Source organism: Octopus bimaculoides, chromosome 20 (genome assembly GCF_046866305.1).
Source record: "Octopus bimaculoides isolate indiv1 chromosome 20, ASM4686630v1, whole genome shotgun sequence".
NCBI classification, from domain to species: Eukaryota; Metazoa; Mollusca; class Cephalopoda; order Octopoda; family Octopodidae; genus Octopus; species Octopus bimaculoides.
In genome coordinates this window covers 34,130,322-34,150,321 of record NC_142947.1, presented here as the reverse complement: position 1 = coordinate 34,150,321, position 20,000 = coordinate 34,130,322, and the positions used below count along the sequence as shown (strand labels likewise).

General features: G+C 35.9%; 1 protein-coding gene across 1 annotated transcript in view; it reads right to left on the bottom strand.

Annotated features, from left to right (window-relative positions):
• The window catches only part of LOC106878222 (protein APCDD1), a 244,552-nt gene that overhangs the window by 88,407 nt on the left and 136,145 nt on the right, over positions 1–20,000 (bottom strand). The window contains exon 3 of the mRNA XM_089338331.1: positions 11,943–12,477. Within this exon, the coding sequence (XP_089194457.1) occupies positions 11,943–12,477 (535 nt within the window). The remainder of the gene's footprint in view (positions 1–11,942; positions 12,478–20,000) is intronic.

The following is a 20,000-nucleotide window of genomic DNA, read 5'->3' as shown; positions in this document are numbered from 1 at the left end:
GTGTTAAGAACTTTGCTTCCTAACCACATGCTATTGGGTTTAGTCTCACTACAGAGCACCTTGGGAAAATGTCTTCTACTATAGGGCCGGTAAATTGATACAATAAAGTGTTCCCTGATCCATTGTGGTTGAGCATCTATATGCATTTAGGAACTCCTATCGCAGGACTCCAAAGAACGATAACGGTGCAATGCGCGCAGCAACTTTAATATAAACCTGCGTTGTATTTTGAAAAAAATCCGTTAATTGGGTATACGTATATGCAAATTTGTTAATGTATTTATTTGCGTCTGTGTGCAATATGTTGAAAAACAAAAGTATCCGTTAGTTAGCTTAATCAATATTTCGATATGATTAATGTGCCTAGAAATTAAAAAAACAATATTCCTAATTTACATTATCAGTTATGATAGATCGAAATGTCAGTAGAGTATTTAATCACTAAAGAAATTTTTCATAATTCACTCAGTTGTAAGCTCAAGTAATTACAGCTAAATTATTATTATTATATTATCATTTATTATTATTTACTATTTATTTCTTTGTGGAGGCGCAATGGCCCAGTGGTTAGAGCAGCGGACTCACGGTCGTAGGAACGCGGTTTCGATTCTCAGATCGGTCGTTGTTAGCGTTTATTGAGTGAAAACACCTAAAGCTTCGCAGAGCTCTGACAAGGGCGGTGGCGAACACTGCTGTACTATTTTATCTCACTCTTTCTTCCTGTTTCTGTTGTACCTGTATTTCAAAGGGGCCAGCCTTGTCACACTCTTTGTCACGCTGAATCTCCACCGAGAACTACGTTAAGGGTACACGTGTCTGTTGAGTGCTCAGCCACTTGCACGTTAATTTCACGAGCAGGCTGTTCCGTTGATCAGATCAACTGGAACCCTCGTCGTATATTTATTTATTTATTAAAACCATAGTTACGTATATGTAATATTTTTTTAATGTATTTGTGCGTGCGTTTGTTAACGTGCTTACTATTTAGCAAAGTTGAATATTACATCATCAATATATGTGCACAATATATTTATTTATAATAATGAGAATAAATACAAACGATCGTAATTCATGAAAGGTATTAACGTTAACAAATCAAAATTTATAAAAATGAGAACCATCATTAATAATATTAATACGACAATTTGTTTTTTGTACGTACCTGACGCGTGTGTCACGCTTAAGAGAAAGAAATTACAGAAATAAAGTTTTGTTGCTTGAATAAAAATTTGAACTACATCGCTTGTAATTTCCGGAAGAGATTTGAAACCACCACCCATGGCTACTGGGCCACCGAAGCAGCAAGAACATAATGAAAAAATTAAGATACTTAAATTTGACACAGGTGTCGAGCAAGACAGAGAGTAAGTGAGAGAGAGAGAGAGAGAGAGGGTGAGTGAGAAAGAGAGATGACGGCTGATAGTATTTGAGAGATGAGTGGTTCACAAGTATTTGAATTCCTGTCTACGATTGAAATCAAATTGACCCCAGGCTTTTAAAAGCCCAACCACACACACACACACACATTTGTTTTAGGCTTTCTATCCATTTGAATTCGGCCATACATCATATAACATGGTAAGTCTTATGTTCCGAAATTTAAATTTTGAATTTGTTTTAATTATAAAATTACACCTTAGCTAAAGAAAAAAAAAACATCTGTTGGCTTTCGAATACAACCTTTTCTTTCTCTTTCTATATCTTTTGTTAAGTTATAATTTCTCTGTTTCGGTCAGGATTTTTCCAATTTCTTTTTTCTTGAATCAAGTAATGGACGAAAGCATTTAAAAGTAAAATTAAATTCATAGAGCCGAACAAAATCAAAAATATAAATTCTATTTTTTCCCTTTCTATCAGTTTTACACTTCTTTCTATATTCTGTAACTGTCGCAATATACTCCTCTTCTGTAGGCAGACGATTAGATCGACCCCAGTACGCAACTGGTACTCAATTTATCGACCTCGAAAGGATGAAAGGCTAAGTAGACCTCAGCAGAATTTGAACTCAAAACGTAAAGACAGACGAAATACCGTAAAGCATTTTGGCCGGCGTGCTAACGATTCTGGCAGCTCACCGCCTTTAACTGTCACAATATAGAAACATTTCTATAGCACCAGCAAACAAGTAACAGATGCTTACATTTTTTATGTTTTCCGTGAATTTTTCTCGGGTTCACCTACTCTTTACTCTTTACTCTTTACTTGTTTCAGTCATTTGACTGCGGCCATGCTGGAGCACTGCCGCCTTTAGTCGAGCAAATCGACCCCGGGACTTATTCTTTGTAAGCCTAGTACTTATTCTATCGGTCTCTTTTGCCGAACCGCTAAGTGACGGGGACATAAACACACCAGCATCGGTCGTGAAGCAATGCTAGGGGGACAAACACAGACACACAAACACATACACACACATATGTATATATACATATATACGACGGGCTTCTTTCAGTTTCCGTCTACCAAATCCACTCACAAGGCTTTGGTCGGCCCGAGGCTATAGTAGAAGACACTTGCCCAAGATGCCACACAGTGGGACTGAAACCGGAACTATGTGGTTGGTAGGTAAGCTACTTACCACACAGCCACTCCTGCGCCTATTTATTAAATTAATGCATAGTATCTTTAACTTAGAATTACCTGTTGCTTTATAAATAACAATCACAGATTCCTGAGATACGTACTTAAATTAATGTCCTAGCAACCTTTATATAATACAGTTACTCGTAAACAAAACCTTATATTTATATTTATCATTTATTTTAATAAGATATCTACTAGGAATTATTTAATCTTTTTAATTACAACTGTTAGCATATTAATCTTAAGATACCACCTAATTTATAGTCCTTGTAATCCTTACATTATATTTAATTGTAGTTTTTAAAAATATTTTTCCAGGCGTGAACACATGATAACCTACCCTCACTTTTGGTATCAAGGAGTCTACGTCTAGAATATGAGATTTGAAATAATTCTTCCACACAAAGAAAACGATAAGCATTTCCAATTTTATAGGCAGCAGCCTAGCTTATTATTTCCCTCTCCACATAAACATTTTATTTTTGTCCTTTAAGCTTCAAATAAATTTACTAAGACGATTTTTTAAAATTACTATTAAAGATGGAATTGTGATTAGCGATGCGTTTTTTTTGCTTGCAATAATTATTAAACAAACAGTTATTACTAACTTTGGAATCACAATCTATATTTTCATTTGTTTTCATATTACTAATTTGATTTATACCAGTGGTTCCCAAACGTTTTCAGGATGCTGCCCCATTGACACCCACCCCACATTCTTAGCGCACCACCCAACCACCCCATCACAAACATATACCTCTTTCTGAAGTAAATTCAAAGCAACTGTATTTCACAAATAAAACTTAACTTAATGAACCCATTACTTTGTTGTTTTTACATGAACTGCAACCTCATTATCACCCCACTTATTACATTAATCGTTACCCTATTATCATCCCACTTTTCTTAAACGCCCCTCGGAACTTTCCACCACCCCGGGGTGGGGAGCAATACTGCCCACTTTGGGAACCACTGATTTATACCATTACAGTCAGTATGATGGTTAATTGCTACATTACTACAACTAGGTGGTTGTGTGGTAAGTAGCTTGCTTACTAACCACATGGTTCCGGGTTCAATCCCACTGCGTGGCACCTTGGGCTAGTGTCTTTTACTATAGCTTCGGGAGGATCAAAGCTTTGTGAGTGGATTTGGTAGACGGAAACTGAGAGAAGCCTGTCGAATATATGAATATTTTTGTGTCTCTGTGTTCGTCCCCCTACCATCGTTTGACAACCGATGTTGATGTGTTTACGTCCCCCGTAACTTAGCAATTCGGCAAAAGAGGTTGATAGAATAAGTACTAGGCTAACAAAGAATAAGTCCTGGGGTCGATTTGTTCGACTAAAGGCGGTGCTCCAGCGTGGCCGCAGTCAAATGACTGAAGCAAATAAAAGAATTGTCTATCTATCTATCTATCTATCTATCTATCTATCTAGCTCTCCCATGTATATATATATATATCAAAGAAGGTAAATCGGCGAAGCAGGAACGGACACACACACACACTCACACACACACACACACACACACACACACACACACACACACACACACACACACACACACACACACACACACACACACACACACACACACACACACACACACATATTTGTATATAAATGTATATGTATAGACACACGTTTATATATATATATATATATATATATATATATATATATATATATATATATACATTTATAAACATAATTAAGGGATCAGCAAATATTTGCTTCACCATATACCGAAGTTCAGAAATAGCAGCTAAAAAAGCTGAGACTCCAACAGATAGCATTACTTGTAACTCACAAAGGCAAAAACAAGAAGAAAAAAAAACAATGAAAACTAACCATTCCGAAGTTAATCGTAGACGCGTTTCTGGATTATGAGTGATAAATACTCAATTTCCTTCATCAATACGATATTCCAGTAGTAAATTCGACCATGCTAGCAAACTGTGCATGCATGAACGAGTGAACATTTTACATCGACACAAACCTGAAAGCATACCGAAGGGCTTGGTAAAAATTATTAATTGTTGATTTATTAATAAATTAATAAATTGATAAACCTTTACCCTTTTAATTTGTAATAATTATATATATATATATATATAGTTGAAATTTACAGAAAAACAATGGACGAAGACAGGTGTATATATATGTATATATGTATAACTCTCTCTTTCCTTTCCTGAGCGTCCAATAATACTATCCATATCACGTCCTCACTTTGTTGTTTTTTTGTTTTTTTGTTATTGTGTTTTTGAACTATATATATATATATATATATATATATGTACATGTTTGTATACATATATTTACACTCATGCGCTATTATGTGCGTGTGTATGTGTATGTATATGTATTCGCATATATATGCGAATACATATACATACACATACACACAGAAATGCATGCCTGTATCTAGGCACAGATATACACAAACTTACAACACATACACAGACTCACGCACGTGCACACACTAATACACACACGCACAACACACATATATCAAACATAGAGTAGCGACGGAGAGCAAGTTTTGGCTACCATCAATTGAATAAATAAACACTAAGCTATGTATTCATTACACGCTTCCTCATTCTTTTACATACATACACACGCGCACGCGCACACACGATTACACACAAGCACGCACGCATGCACACACGCTTGCACACACACACATACACGCGTACACACACTAAAACCGCTGGGTGTTGGTCGAATGAAGCAGGATTTTGTTTCACCCTCAGTATATGCATAAGTAATTTTAAAGCTGCTGTTTTAACCATAGATAAGATACACTTACACACGTAATTACACAGCACCAACATAACCACCTTCATCAACCCGCAGTGTGTGTGTGTGTGTGTGTGTGTGTATGTGTGTAGGTGTGCGTGTAGGTGTGCCTGTCCGTCAGTATGTAACGTTTTGCAAGTACAAGACCATTATATTATATCCCTTTTCCATTCATTCGAAACCATTGAACCTTAGTTCAAATAACTCTAGGAACATTTATTTTGATATGTCAGTGGGTACGCAAAATTCTTCTATTTAAGGACAAGATTATTGTATTACATCTTCAGATCGTGTTAGAATTACACACACACACACACACACACACACACACACACAAACACACACACACACACACACGCACGCACACACACTCACTCACACACACACTCACACACACAAAACACATATACATGTATGTGTACACACACGCACAGGCGCACACCATCCACATACAGACGTACATGCATGCTATCATATAGATATATACAGCTAACCCCTAACTCTCTCACGTTATATATATATATATATATATATATATATATATATATATATATATATATAAATATATATATATATATATATATATATACATATATATATACATATATATATATATATATATATATATACACACACATATATATATATACACATATATATATACACACATACATATATATATATATATATATATATATATATATATATACACACACATATATATATATATATATATATATATATATATATATATATATATATGTACATGCAGTCATATACATATATATACATACATGTATAGATATGTGTGTGTGTGTGAGTGTGTGTATGTGTGTGTACAGACTCAAACAGGCAAAGACATACATATGTCAATTTTATTAAGACATCACAGAACGTCGTCGTATTTTCTCGGCACTAAAGTCTTCCCGTGTTTTTAGTTTACTGCCATTAGTTCCGAAACTCTGGGAAATTATCTGGTAGAGGGATGTGGAGCGATAGAAAACCAGCTGTTAGATCTATACAAAATATCATAAGGCATATCTTGTTCTCACCGAAACAGATTTGTATTCTAGGACAAGAATTTTAAAATTTCGCTCAATTGTTTCACTCGATATCCATGCATCCCTTCCTCGATACCTACACTCCATCCACCCTTCCCCTTCTCTGTCTGTATGTCTATCTCTCTATCAATCTATCTACCTATCTATCTATCTAGCTAGTTAGCTATACGAACACGCACATACGCACGCGCGCGCACACACACATTAAGCTGTTAAGAAAGTCCTATCGCATTTCAAGATGGAGAAGAAATAAATGCTTCTTTTGGTCTTAATGTATTTAAGCAAAATTATATTTCCCCTTATTATTGATAGCATCTATTTGGCAAATTGCATTGAGGAACGTGGTTTTTTGTTGTCTGGTGTTAGAGACATGTTTCCTAGTAATTTTGGGGTGCTGATTTAAAAAAATGAAATTCATTTTGCTCTATTACGTCAAGATTTTTCTTAAAGTCAAACGTCTATTTTTCGACATTTCCTGGATTGTCATCATTCTAAAATTAGATTTGGTTAAATCAAATGCAGATCCATGTATGAAGCTTCATATAACATAGCTTTTCAATATCATTTAAAATAAATGAAACAACAAAAGAGAAAACAAATTTCATGATTTCCTGAAAAACAGGAAGTTATCAAATTGTGAAGAACTTGTGCATCAAACAACGAAGAACCCTATTATTCAGATTTCGAGTACTGGGCTGCAACATGTGTGTAAAAGTGCATTTCCTACACAGTCATCCAGACTGCTTCCCTGAAAATCATAGTGCAATTAGTGATGAGCAAGGAGTAAGATTCCAACAAGATATCGAGACCATGGACACTAGGTATGACGGCTAGTGAAACACAAACATGATGGCTGACTACTGCTGGTCGTAATGCAAGTTATTTACGTAAAGCGTCAAAGAGAAAATTCGCTTCTTTTGTAGTTGAAACTTCAGTTTGATAAAAATTTCTGTCCTAAGATGTGTAATTAAACATTTTGTGTAAAATATTTGTTAAACAATAAAACTACTATTTGATTTGTTTTAGTTTCTTATTTCAGTATTGCATGTAAAGACAAAACTGACGTGTTTTGATAAAAAATGAATTCCTGTTTAACAAAAAAAATTGAACATTTTTAACCAATTACCTTAAAATATATTTATTTACGCCGACATTACCCTACTTGATTTGAAAGGAAGAAAAGTATAGACTCTTTGAATTCAAAGGCTTTATTTAATCCATTTTATTGAATCTATTCATATGAATTTACTTACACATTCCATGACAGTGGACAAATGCAGTGTTGCCAGAAGAAAAATTTCTTTCGAAACAAGGAACACGCTTTTTATATAACTTTACTTATGTCTAATGAGTTTTCTTTACCCCCAAGAATATCATTTTTACCCCACTTGAGGTAATTCAGCCCGGTTCGCTAATTAATTCTAAAACATTTTCTACTTCATCATTGCGGAGCCTCCTAGTATATAACAACTTTATATATCAATGCTATTTTCTTCAGTGATAAATGACAAGAAACATCTACTGATGAAACGAGTTAATCGATGTAGTAGAACCAAACTTATTCTCGCTTTGCAACCACATGGTTTCGGGTTCATCCCCATTATAAGACACCTTAAACAAGTGTTTTCTCTATAGTCCCAGGTCAATTAATGCACTGTGAGAGAATTTAGTCGACGAAAACTGTGGAAGCCCGTCATGTGCATATAATATATATATATGTATATATATATATATATATATATATATATATATATATATATATATATATATATATATATATATATATATATATATATATATATATATAATATAACTTGGTATAAGGAGAGACAAAAAATTTAGATAATCATTTTATATTTGATTTACATCAACATAATAAATGCATAAATACACATATATATATAGATATAACATAAAATTACATCAAGACAAAGAACATATCTATATATTATTTAGAAAGAAATAACAGTTATATGAGGTAAAAATGTACGTGAAAAGGGTAAATAAATAAAGTTTGATATATCGATTAAAAATCATATTGAATTAAAAATCATATTGAATTAAAATTTAAGGTTAAAAACGTTGAAATGAGGATTGAAAGTTGTGAGATACATTGGCAGTAGTGAGGAATCCTAATTATGGATTTAAAAGTTTAGAAGAGTTCCAAAGTATGTTTATAGAGGGTTATAACGTTAGTCGACGACTAACGTAATGTAACCAAAAATTTCCTTCCTTTCTTTTCTTTTCTCTTACATGCCTTCAAACTTAATTAATTATCTATTTGCTTATTCCTGATGAAGAGGACATTGTCAGTATGAAACTAAAGGATTCATACCTGCTGACTAATAGACTCCAGAAACGGCTGTTGAATTGCTTCATATTCAGGTTATATTGACATTAATTTCGCACATGCGCAGTGTTTAGTTTTTGATTTTATCGACCACACCGTATAGTAAGCTCAGTTGGGCACCATCCACGAGAAAAAACAGCACCATGACGCAATTCACTCAGTCAGAAATTTGGAAACGACATCCTGTGTTGCTTGGCATTCGTGCCGGAAGCTCCAATACGAACATATCAGAGTGTTTGGGTGTCAACCTGAGGATTGCAATCTGAGGACATGTACTGAGAGTGATAAAAATAAAGCATCCAGTCAACATCATGGTGTTTGGAATGATCACTAGTGATGGGGACGTTATGCCTCGATTCACCTTCCCACACGGCCTCAGACTCAACACGGAGGCCTACATCAAGGGCTTGGAGGAGGTAGTGCGGCCCTGGGTGAAGAGGGTGGCTGCTGGAAGATCCTATGTCTAGCAACAGGACTCTGCGCCATGCCGCACAAGCATGACTGTCAGACAATTTCTGCGACCACATCACCCTTAACATTTGGCCACCTAACTCCTCAGACTGCAATCCCCTTGAGTATTATGTGTGGGGAGCAGTTGAGCGAGAGACCAATAAAACTCCTTGTGACACTTAAGATGAACCGAAGGCAAGGATTATGGCAGCATTCAGCAACTTAAACAGAAGAGTTGCAGGGGATTATGATGCCGTCTGGAGACCGTGGTTGAAGCCAATGGCAATTTTATTGAATTAATTTACTCTTTAGTATTTCAAAAATATCTTTATGTAATTTTGGTAAATATATCTGTTAAAATAAGATGTCAGTGTTATTTTCAGTTTTGAGTAATTTAGACGACAGTCTATTCACCGCACCCTGTATATATATATATATATATATATATATATATATATATATATATATATATATATATATATGGATGTGTATGTGCATGTGTGTGTGTATGTATGCGTGCATGTGTACGTGTGTGCTTGTGTGTGTGTTTTTGGTTCCCACAACACTTAACCGATGTTTGATTGTTTATGTCTCCGTTACTTTGTTGTTCGGTAAAAGAGATTGATAGAATAAGTACCAAACATTACCGGTGAGGTAACAGAGATCATTCTAGAAATGAAAGACGTGATAGTTGCAGAACACAAAGACTCTACTTTAACAGATGAGGAACAAGTGGATGTCCTGCAAAAATAGCAATGGCAGCAGAGATATGCCGATCGAAGGATTAGTTATTTGGAAGAGGAGGTACATGCGACTGAGGCAACGGCGTTATGAGGCTAATGTACGTGAGCAGCATAGGAGAAATCTTAGTAAAGGAACCTATTTGGCAGCAGGTAGTGGAAAACAGAGTAGCCATATTTGCCTTTCCTTCTGAGAGTAGTTTACAATGGGAATCCATAACCGACTCGTATTAGATGATGACACTTATGATTGTCATCTGTGCTGGAGTTATACAATATTGAGGGATATTCTGTCAGCATGCAAGATATCTATTGCGGAGAATACCTGTCGGTGTAAACTTTCTATTACATTAAAAGAATACAGTAGGAGCGTTTATTTCCAAGTTTCACCTTGTACTTTTACCTAAGATGTGTGAGAAATATCAACCAAGATTTGTAAACAAAATATTCTGAATGGTGTTAATGACTGTACAGGTGGATTAGAAGAAAGTGCTGGTGTTGGTAAATTTACGCTCGAATCTTATGATATGGTTCGAGCCCAGCGGGTTGAATTGACAGTTGGATGACAACATGGGAACAAAGAAGGGCGTAAAATATGAAGGACTCAGAAAATCGTGTCGGGGACTGGAAGGGCTGTGTGCAATGCTTTTAGTAATTTTCCATTTACTAGAATGCTAAATTAGTAATGGTGGATTGTCAAGGCTTTGGAGCTAGATTTTGTATATCCTACTAGGCTGGCATTGAACAACAGCTTAGTGGCTGGTGAACTGAAAATACTAGCGGGAAATACCTAATCAAGCAGATGGCAGAGACATGTGAGAGAAAGGTCAAATCAGACTTCAAAAAAAAATTCGAAAGGACAAAGAACGTTTCATTATAAGCTAAGAGAACTCGAACATTCCTTGGTAGAATCAACAGTACTCAGTAGAGGTTAAAACTATGAGCAAGGGAATAACTGATGCAAGAAAAGTCAGACTCCCTCTCTAGAGCCAAAATATATTTCTCCTTGGACAAGTCCCCGCATTTCTGCCACAAATTTTGGAGTTTTGTCATCTACAGCAATGATGTTTCTAAACCGACCAACATGTTGGACCAATATTAAATTCCCATTCATATATCTCGAGCGATGCTACTGCAACACAAAAAAGTTATACTAGACTTCATCTGACAATTGTTTATATTTCGAGACAGCTGCTGTAACACACACAAGCATACTTGAGTGCTTCCCAGAAGACGGCCATTTGCTTTGTAGGCAAAGATTCACAAAAAACACAACTTATCACCTATCAACGTGCAGTAATGCTGTAATGTATTTTAACGTTACTGTAATGTTTTTTTTTAAATACTAATATAATGGCTTCTGCTCCACCTCAGTTGCTCTAAATTATTGTTTTTTCTTTATATATATGTTTCTATATCAGTTTTGGTTTCCCTCTTCAGTTTCTAAATTTTTCGTTCTTTGCTATGCGGATCTGGAGTTCTTTAATTCAAATGCTGAACATATGCAAATAGAGCATCAAAAGTTGAAATCGTTTGACGAGAAGAAACTGCCTGACTTTAATGACAGCAACAAATTAAATACGTTGGGCATTGTATAAGAAGAGAAAGTTTTGAAGACTTGGTGATAATTGAGAACCTGAAAGAAAGAAAACGAAGAAAACACAGCAAGAGAAGATACACAACGACCATTCCAATTGGCTGCAGAAAGTCTGACCTAATAATTTGTAAAGTTATTTGTGGACGTCCATGATCAAAGCGACGCCGGTAGACATGACACATAACGGAGAAATTTAACTTTTTTTTTACCTCTTCTTCCGTTTACTAGGTTACTAAATCTTTAATTCCTTAATCATTTTCTCCTTGGTTAATCTTTTCCCTTAAATTTCGTATTTCTTTGTGAACAGTACCACGATTTGATATGGCTTTAAAAAACTATAAAAAAGTTACTACTTACTGAAGGTTTTTTCAAAGCTGTTTGGTAGTCAGTAGGTCGGTAGAAATGTTTCCTGACCGTGTTGTCCAGATGGATGTCCCCTGTAAAAAGTTCCTCGTCAGTGAAGAGCTTGAAACCTTTGTAAACAATCCGCTTTTCGAGTTTCAGCAATTGAAATTCGTTCAGAGTCCAACTGAACTTGTCCGTACAGTCTAAAATAGAATGTTCCAGTAATTTCATTAAATTATACTGGTAGAATGGTTTCCAGTGAGATTTTGACAGGTGAGGACATGCTCTGAATGACCTATGTTTCAATGACCAAGCTGCACTCGGACTATAAGGAAGGACGCTGACACTGTGAAGATGATATCTGCTTTCTACCCCTCCTTGTGTAAGTAAAGACCATCGCTGTGCTTTTATGCGGCCTTTAGCCACAATAGCATAGAGCGGTGTGGAACATTGGGAATCCTTATAATAAAACTGTTCTACTGTAAAATTCCGTTTATCGAAACTGTACTTTCGAATGAGAAATTCTGGACCTGGTCGCACTTCACAGCTGAAATAGATAGAAAAAATATATATAACAAAAAGCAAAAAAGGATTTGAATCTGATAAAATCACCGGTGCTGCAATTAACCGCTTTCCTGAATAAAAGTCGCTGCCTAGAAGAAAATCAATGTTAGATTAAAACAAAGCATTTTTATCTAATACTGCTTTTGTTGTGTATTACAATTACAGAGGAAGACGCGCGTGTTCAACACGAAAGAAAACAAATGACTTGCTGAGAGACAACAACAATGTCAATTTGAAAAAATCCAAAAGAACCAACAGACACACATGCACAGAGTTTTGTAAAAGACGAAGATGAGAATATTAATTTTTCTTTCAATAACGCCAGCAGTACATATATATAGGTGAAGGACATGAATCACTTGGCTGGGCGATACGACCAGAGATTGTACGATACTGCCAGAAGTTTTCGTTCAAGAGTGACATAGGAAGAAAAACACGTACATTTGAGCGATGTGTGAAGTGGTGTCTTGTTTATTAATTTGGTTAAGGCTTACGTGTACTGTATTCCTAGATTATAGAAGGTTAGGAAGAGACGAAGAAACAAAACTCCAAGTGAGTTACACATATCTGTGACGGATACAAGCCTATAACTGTTAGATAAGGTAATTCCCAATGAGCATAGTCAACTGGAGTACTAGAAATAGGAGATGGACCGCACTCATAACATACCTACTGTCTTGAGGAGTAAGACACGCGAAAATGTAGTCTAACATACAAAATGACTGAAAAAAGGAAAACGAAATAATCACAAGTGGGATATCTTTTGGTATAGGTTTACTGGGCGAAGGCTGACATCGAGCTAATCCAGGACTTTGTTTTCGAGTTAATGAGGAGTTTCATATGTACAGAAGGGCAAACGTTCTAGATATTTGAGCAATACTTCGGTAATCGCCATTGCCAACAAATACCATTAAAACTTGTGAAACCTAGCATTTGCAGTAGCCTTGAGAACTTTATTCGTACATAGAGCGGACGTTGTAATAATGTGTAATAATCGTATTCTTGTGCTAGTTAAAGATATTTGACCGACATGTCCAAATTTGAGAATGCTTTTAAAGACAATTGATGAAAGTAGTAACTACCTAGTGTTATGAATCTATTTTGTATGTGGAAGATGACTGTGTGAACAATGAAAGATAGTGCCATCTGTATAGCTGTGTGCACGGTTATTACTCACAAGGAACAGCTCAGCAGTGTACACAAGGAAGAATGTTGGAAATGTAACCGAACCATGGAACGCGCCTAAAGTTGTTAGAATGTTTGTTGGACAGGAATCCTTTATCGTGCACTCAAACGTTCGGTGTGACAATAAACTATGAATGTAAGAAATTGGACAGAAGGAGCCTAAAAGCAAACAAGAGAAGCAGCATTGCTTTAATCGATGCTCCAGAGGACGATAGATTAAGCCTGTACTGTTCAACTCCGAGTCTCTCCTCACCAAACTGAAATGATCGTTTGACTTAGGATATCTCGAATTTTATTTTTTACCTTATCATAATTTTTGACATAGCATGTCAATAATCACCTTTTCCAGTATGTTTACATTCTAAAAGACTGAAGGTGTTGAAGCGATGAAGATTCAGCTGCTATTACTAATTGGTCAAGCGACCATGTTGTACTCCCTTTTTTTTGCTGTAGTAGTGGCTTAAATACTGAAGGGTTTATTCAACGTAAAAATAAGAGTAACAGTGTGACACCTATTCATTTGCTCAGACAATACTCAAACGACTATATTCATACGACAAAATTCGGCAAAACGTCTTTCTTTAACATCACTGCATACAACCCCAGAAGAATGTGCTACAATGGAGCATGGTTTTTATTTGATCTGAGAATAATTAATTTAGACCATTGTTTGGGTTGGTTCATTTCTAGAATCATTTACAAATTCTATGATTCGATCTATACGCCATGCACTAAATGATTTTCACAACAGTAGTAGTAGTAGTAGTAGTAGTAGTAGTAGTAGTAGTAGTAGTAGTAATAGTGGTAGTAGTAGTAGTAGTAGTAGTAGTAGCAGCAGCAGCAGCAGCAGCAGCAGCAGTAGTAGTAGTAGTAGTAGTAGTTGTTATATTCCAGAATATGAAGATATTGCAGGCGAGTGGTGTCAATCAAGTCGCCAATCAACTAACGAACGACTCAGTCAGCCACCCTACATCCACCCACACAGCCGCCCAACCTAAACGGGTTGACTAAAAAGAAAAACAAATGTGAAGCTGGACTCTTAATCTAACAAAAAAAAAATATATATATATAAATAAATAAATAAAACAAACTAAAACAAAATAAAAAAAACCACGCACACACCCCATTTGGTGTAGTTTTAAAAATTTGAAACGATGTTTACGTGACTCTCTCTCTCTCCCCTCTAAGTTGTTTGTATAAACCAAATTGCAAAACGATATTTACCTTTTTTTATACGGCTGTTTTCTTATTTATTTTTATTCCTTTTGGAACTAGCTTCTGACCTTTTTTTTTTTTACATGACTATATCATCAACCTTATCCTCTGTCCCTGTACCCCTACCCTGCCCCCCCTGTCATCTTACCCTTGAACTAACTGACCTTCAGTTTGATGGAAATGTGTTTTTGCTTCTCACATCAAGACAGACAGACAGACAGGCAGGTCACATCTGTACACTATTCAATCTTGATCGAGAAAAAAAAAATCCCTTTTATTTCTAAATTTTGTTTTTTTGGTTTGCTTTCGATGGGGATGGATGGGTGGGTCCTAAATTTCCTAAACTGATGTGAGGTGGGCTGGGATGGTGGTGGTCTGTAATGCTATGTGGAGGGATATCCTGACACTACAGTACCTGTCTGTCGGGGCGTCTGTCCGATGTCTGTTTCCCTACTGTGTGTCTCTCTTTCTGACAGAAGACAAACATTCCATCACTTTTGTGGTAAAGGTGTTTCTGTCGATGTGCTGGGATATGACTACAAGTTCGTCTGCATTTCATGTCTCACTCTCTCTCTCTCTCTCTCTCTCTCTAAACACACACACACTGACACACACTGATACACACACACATACACACACTGATACACACACTGGTACACACACATTCTTTTATTCTTTTATTTGTTTCAGTCATTTGACTGCGGCCATGTTGGAGCACCACCTTTAGTCGAAGAAATCGACCCCAGGACTTATTCTTTGTAAGCCTAGTTACTTATTCTATCGGTCTCTTTTACTGAACCATTAAGTTTCGGGGATGTAAACACACCACCATCAGTTGTCAAGAGATGGTGGTCGGTGACAAATACACACACACACACACACACACACATATATATATAAAAGGGCTTCTTTCACTTTCCGTCTACTAAATCCACTCACAAGGCTCTCGTCGGCCAGAGTAGAAGGCTCTTGCCCAAGTTGCCACGCAGTGGGACTGTATCCGGAACTATGTGTTTGATAAGCAAGTTTCTTACCACATACCCACTCCTGCACTCCTGTGCCTATATATATATATATATATATATATATATATATATATATATATATATACATATATATGTGTGTGTGTATTTGTATCTATCTATCTATCTATCTATCTATCTATCTATCTATCTATCTATCTATCTATCTATCTATCTATTTATTTATTCAAGTCTCCTTCTCTCTCTTTCTGTGTGTGTGCGTGCGTGTATGTGTGTGCATTTTCCTAATAGCGGTCAGTGAGAACTTCGGTTGCATTTCAGCCTTCTGTCAAGCCAACGTAGAGTTTTAGGCCGGTGTCGTGATTTGATTTGTAGATTTGATTTTTTTCTAATAAGTGATAGCCTTAGTGCTACAAAATCCATTCAGCTGCTGTGTCACAGTGCTTTTTCACGAGCTTTTAGGTTCAGTAGGTGGCAATTTATGCGCTATGAACCGTTTCATATCAGTTAACTTAACTGTGTATCAATTTGATAATTTACTGTATTTATAGATAGTGGGGAAGTGTCTGTCTACCAAATACAAGCCACTTGACATTCAACAAGAAAGGAGAGGTAAACGAAATAATGCTTCTGTGTAATTTTCCTCTGATCGGCCCTGAGCTGGTTTCGTGAATGATTTTATTTTTGAACCTGATAGCCTCAAAGAATGGTTCAGTAAGGAGTTTCTTATCGAAACCTTCTTACAGGCTGTTAAATTTAAACTTCTTGTACATAAATTCAAACTTCTTGTGCATACATACAAACGCACATACATACATATATACACACACAAGCATATTCACACACGTACATGCATGTGTTGGTTTAAAATACCTACATTCTGCGGTTCGTCTTTAAAATGTCTTTTATCCGTAGCTTTTGTGGCAAGTAACGTTATTATTATTATTATTATCATTGTTTTCATCATCAGCATTATTATTATCATTATTATTATCATTATTATTATTATTATTATTATTATTATTATTATTATTATTATTATTATTATTATTATTATTATCATTGTTTTCATCATCAGCATTATCATTATTATTATTATTATTATTATTATTATTATTATTATTATTATTATCATCGTAGTCGTTATTGTTATTACTGTTGTTGTTGTTGTTGTTGTTATTATCATTATTATTATTACGTTATATCGACGTATCCAGTTGTAAGAGCCTCATCCTTGTTGATAATGTCAATGGAACGGATTTCCTGTAAAGTCGACTCAAATATCTCAAATAAAGTTACTATATACGATATAAATATCCCCATACCAGTAGAACCGCTCTGTTTTGCTGAGTCACGAACACTACTACTACTACTACTACTACTACTACTACTACTACTACTATAGGAAATAATAATAATGATAATTGATTCAAATTTTGGCACAAAGGCAGCAATTTTGAGGGGATAGGAAATTTGATTACGTCCTCAATTTCTGCTGCTTATTTTATCTGGTACTTATTTTATCACCCCGAAAGGATGAAAGGCAAAGTCGACCTCGGTGGAATTTGAACTGAGAACGTAAAGATGGACGAAATGCCGCTAAGCACTTTGCCCGGCGTGCTAACGATTCTACCAGCTCGCCGCCTTAACGACAACAACAACAATAAAAAAACAAAATTGAGGAACATGATGATTGTGATGATGATGATGATGATGATGATGAAGATGAATATTACTCGTACTTAAATACATACCCTTTGTTACCTATACCAAGGAAAATGTGACACCACAGTAATGCCTAACACACGAATAGTTTAGGATTAAATACAAAGATTCTAAACAAAAGCATCAGCCTGCAATATTTTCACCCATTTTACTACCAAGCTGTGATCTCCCTTAGAAAGAAATCTTCACAGCATGAAAAATACGACCCTCACAACAGTTCTAAAGCTAGCTCGGCTTGAATGCTGGATTCCTCGATATCTCCTTTAGGAGAGCAGTTATTCTGAATAAAATTCTGAACAGAAGAGTCGTGGCTTCCGAAAACCTCAGTAAAGGTAACTTGCTTAGGAGAGTAGCAACTCTGGATATAAACTGATTCAGAGCAGAGGGCACACAAGAGTCTTATCAGGGGGTATTTCTGATGCAAGTGGAGCGATAAAATGAATACACACACTCCATGCTGTAAAATAATTGACAATAGGAAGAGCATCCAACTATAAGAAAAATCAGGCGCAAAAGCGTGACAGGAAAATCAGTGAAAACTAATTATGGATACAGAGTTAGCGCTTACCATGGCAGTACTGCATACTACATGGGATTGTCAAATGGTAACATGTGGACATACATGAGATTTATTCGACTATAAATCAAACGAACGTACTAACTTCTTATTAGCAGTAGAAAACAAACATTAACAAATCAAAACATCATTAGAAACTTTGCTGTTTCTCTCACAGATGCATACGTTCAAGGCTGCTCTACCAATACAGGTTCGACGAAAGATAAGTCTACAGTACTGATTCTCAACCATTTTTTTTTTTACCGATGGACTCCTTTGACTACTATTTTACTCTGGTGGACCCCATAGCCATACGATGTTGTAAAACTAGTTTTCTAGAAACTTCTTTCAAAATTCCTATTTTGCTTTTCACGCTTTAAATTGAGTAGGTTGAACTATCTAAAACATTAGAGAAAGAAGCTGAGTTGTTTTTGTAATAAATGCATCTAAAGCAACATTTTTTCATAGACCCTAAATATACTACAGTACAGTGGCGGCTCGTGTATAGGCACTGCGGAACTGCAGCACTGCAGCACTCCCTATTTTCCACTTGATATTATCGGTAACATTCAATATAATGAGTCCTCTTTTCTTTAATTCCTTTTTTATACTTATGCATTATATAATCCTTAATCTTAATATCAGTAGCCATCCCCTACTTTATGAAAACAATACAAAAACCCTTGTATAGAACTGTACACTTCACAGTTCCAGCGATGCAGTGTTTGGGCTGTTGTGTGTGTGTGCTCACATGTCCAAGATAGAAAGTTGTATGCTAGGGAGAGAGAGCACTGTTGTTCACGCAGTGCTGACCCTGGTGTGCTGGTGAAAGTTAGTGTTTCTTTTTGACTTCACGTATGTTGTGCTTAAAAACGTGTTTATATTCTTGAATGTGATGAAGTGTAGAATTAAATTATTATCCTGCTTCCAGCTTCAGTGTTGCTGCTAGGATTTGAAAAATCGGGCAGATTCTCCTCCCTTATTTTGTGATTTAGTGGGGATTTTTGAAAAACAAAGCGGAACTCGTGGTGGTGTTCATTGAACAAATTAAACACACTACCCAGCAGTGGCTAAAACGCGAACCGATCAAGTTTATGTATAAATATTCTTCTTATATGTTTGTTTTGTTTTACACAATATTAAAACAACGGCTAAAACTTTTCTGAAGCAGCACCCTAACTAATTTTATCTACGAGCCAACGAGCCACCACTGTTACTGTAGATCCTCAAAGCCTATATGGACCCGCACGGGTCATATGGACACCAGTTGAGGACCACTGGTCTAGACAATTGTAGATGCCAATTTTGAGGTAAATAGATGAGTGCGTTTTACAAGAAACACAAATACAAATTTTTTTTGGAACAATTTGTACTGGCATTGAAACTGCTGGAATATGCATAAAAATGGAAAAAAACCCGCCCTTTCTAAACCAATCAGAAAAGAGTCATTCTGTCTTTTAATGCGTATCACCATAGCACTGCAGTAAGTAAGGAAGTCTTCGAGCAGGGATACTCAAAACAGACGAAGAGTACTCCTAGGAACAAGCAAAAGAAATATGTGAAACATTATAGTTTTGAAGTAATCAGAGCCAACTACTTTTTAATGGTGCACTTTTAGATTTATCAAATAATATTTATAAAAAAATTCGTCAAATATTTACTTTAAAAATCTTAAGTTGCCAATATAATTTATAGCAGAATACAAATTATTGCATCGTATCGATGAAACAGTATCCCCTTTTGTCTGCTTCAGGTAACCGACCACTTCACAATATATTCTTTAGAAAAAGGTGTCCTAACACTGCTGGATTTGTGGAACGGGTACGCTTGAAGGAAAAGCAT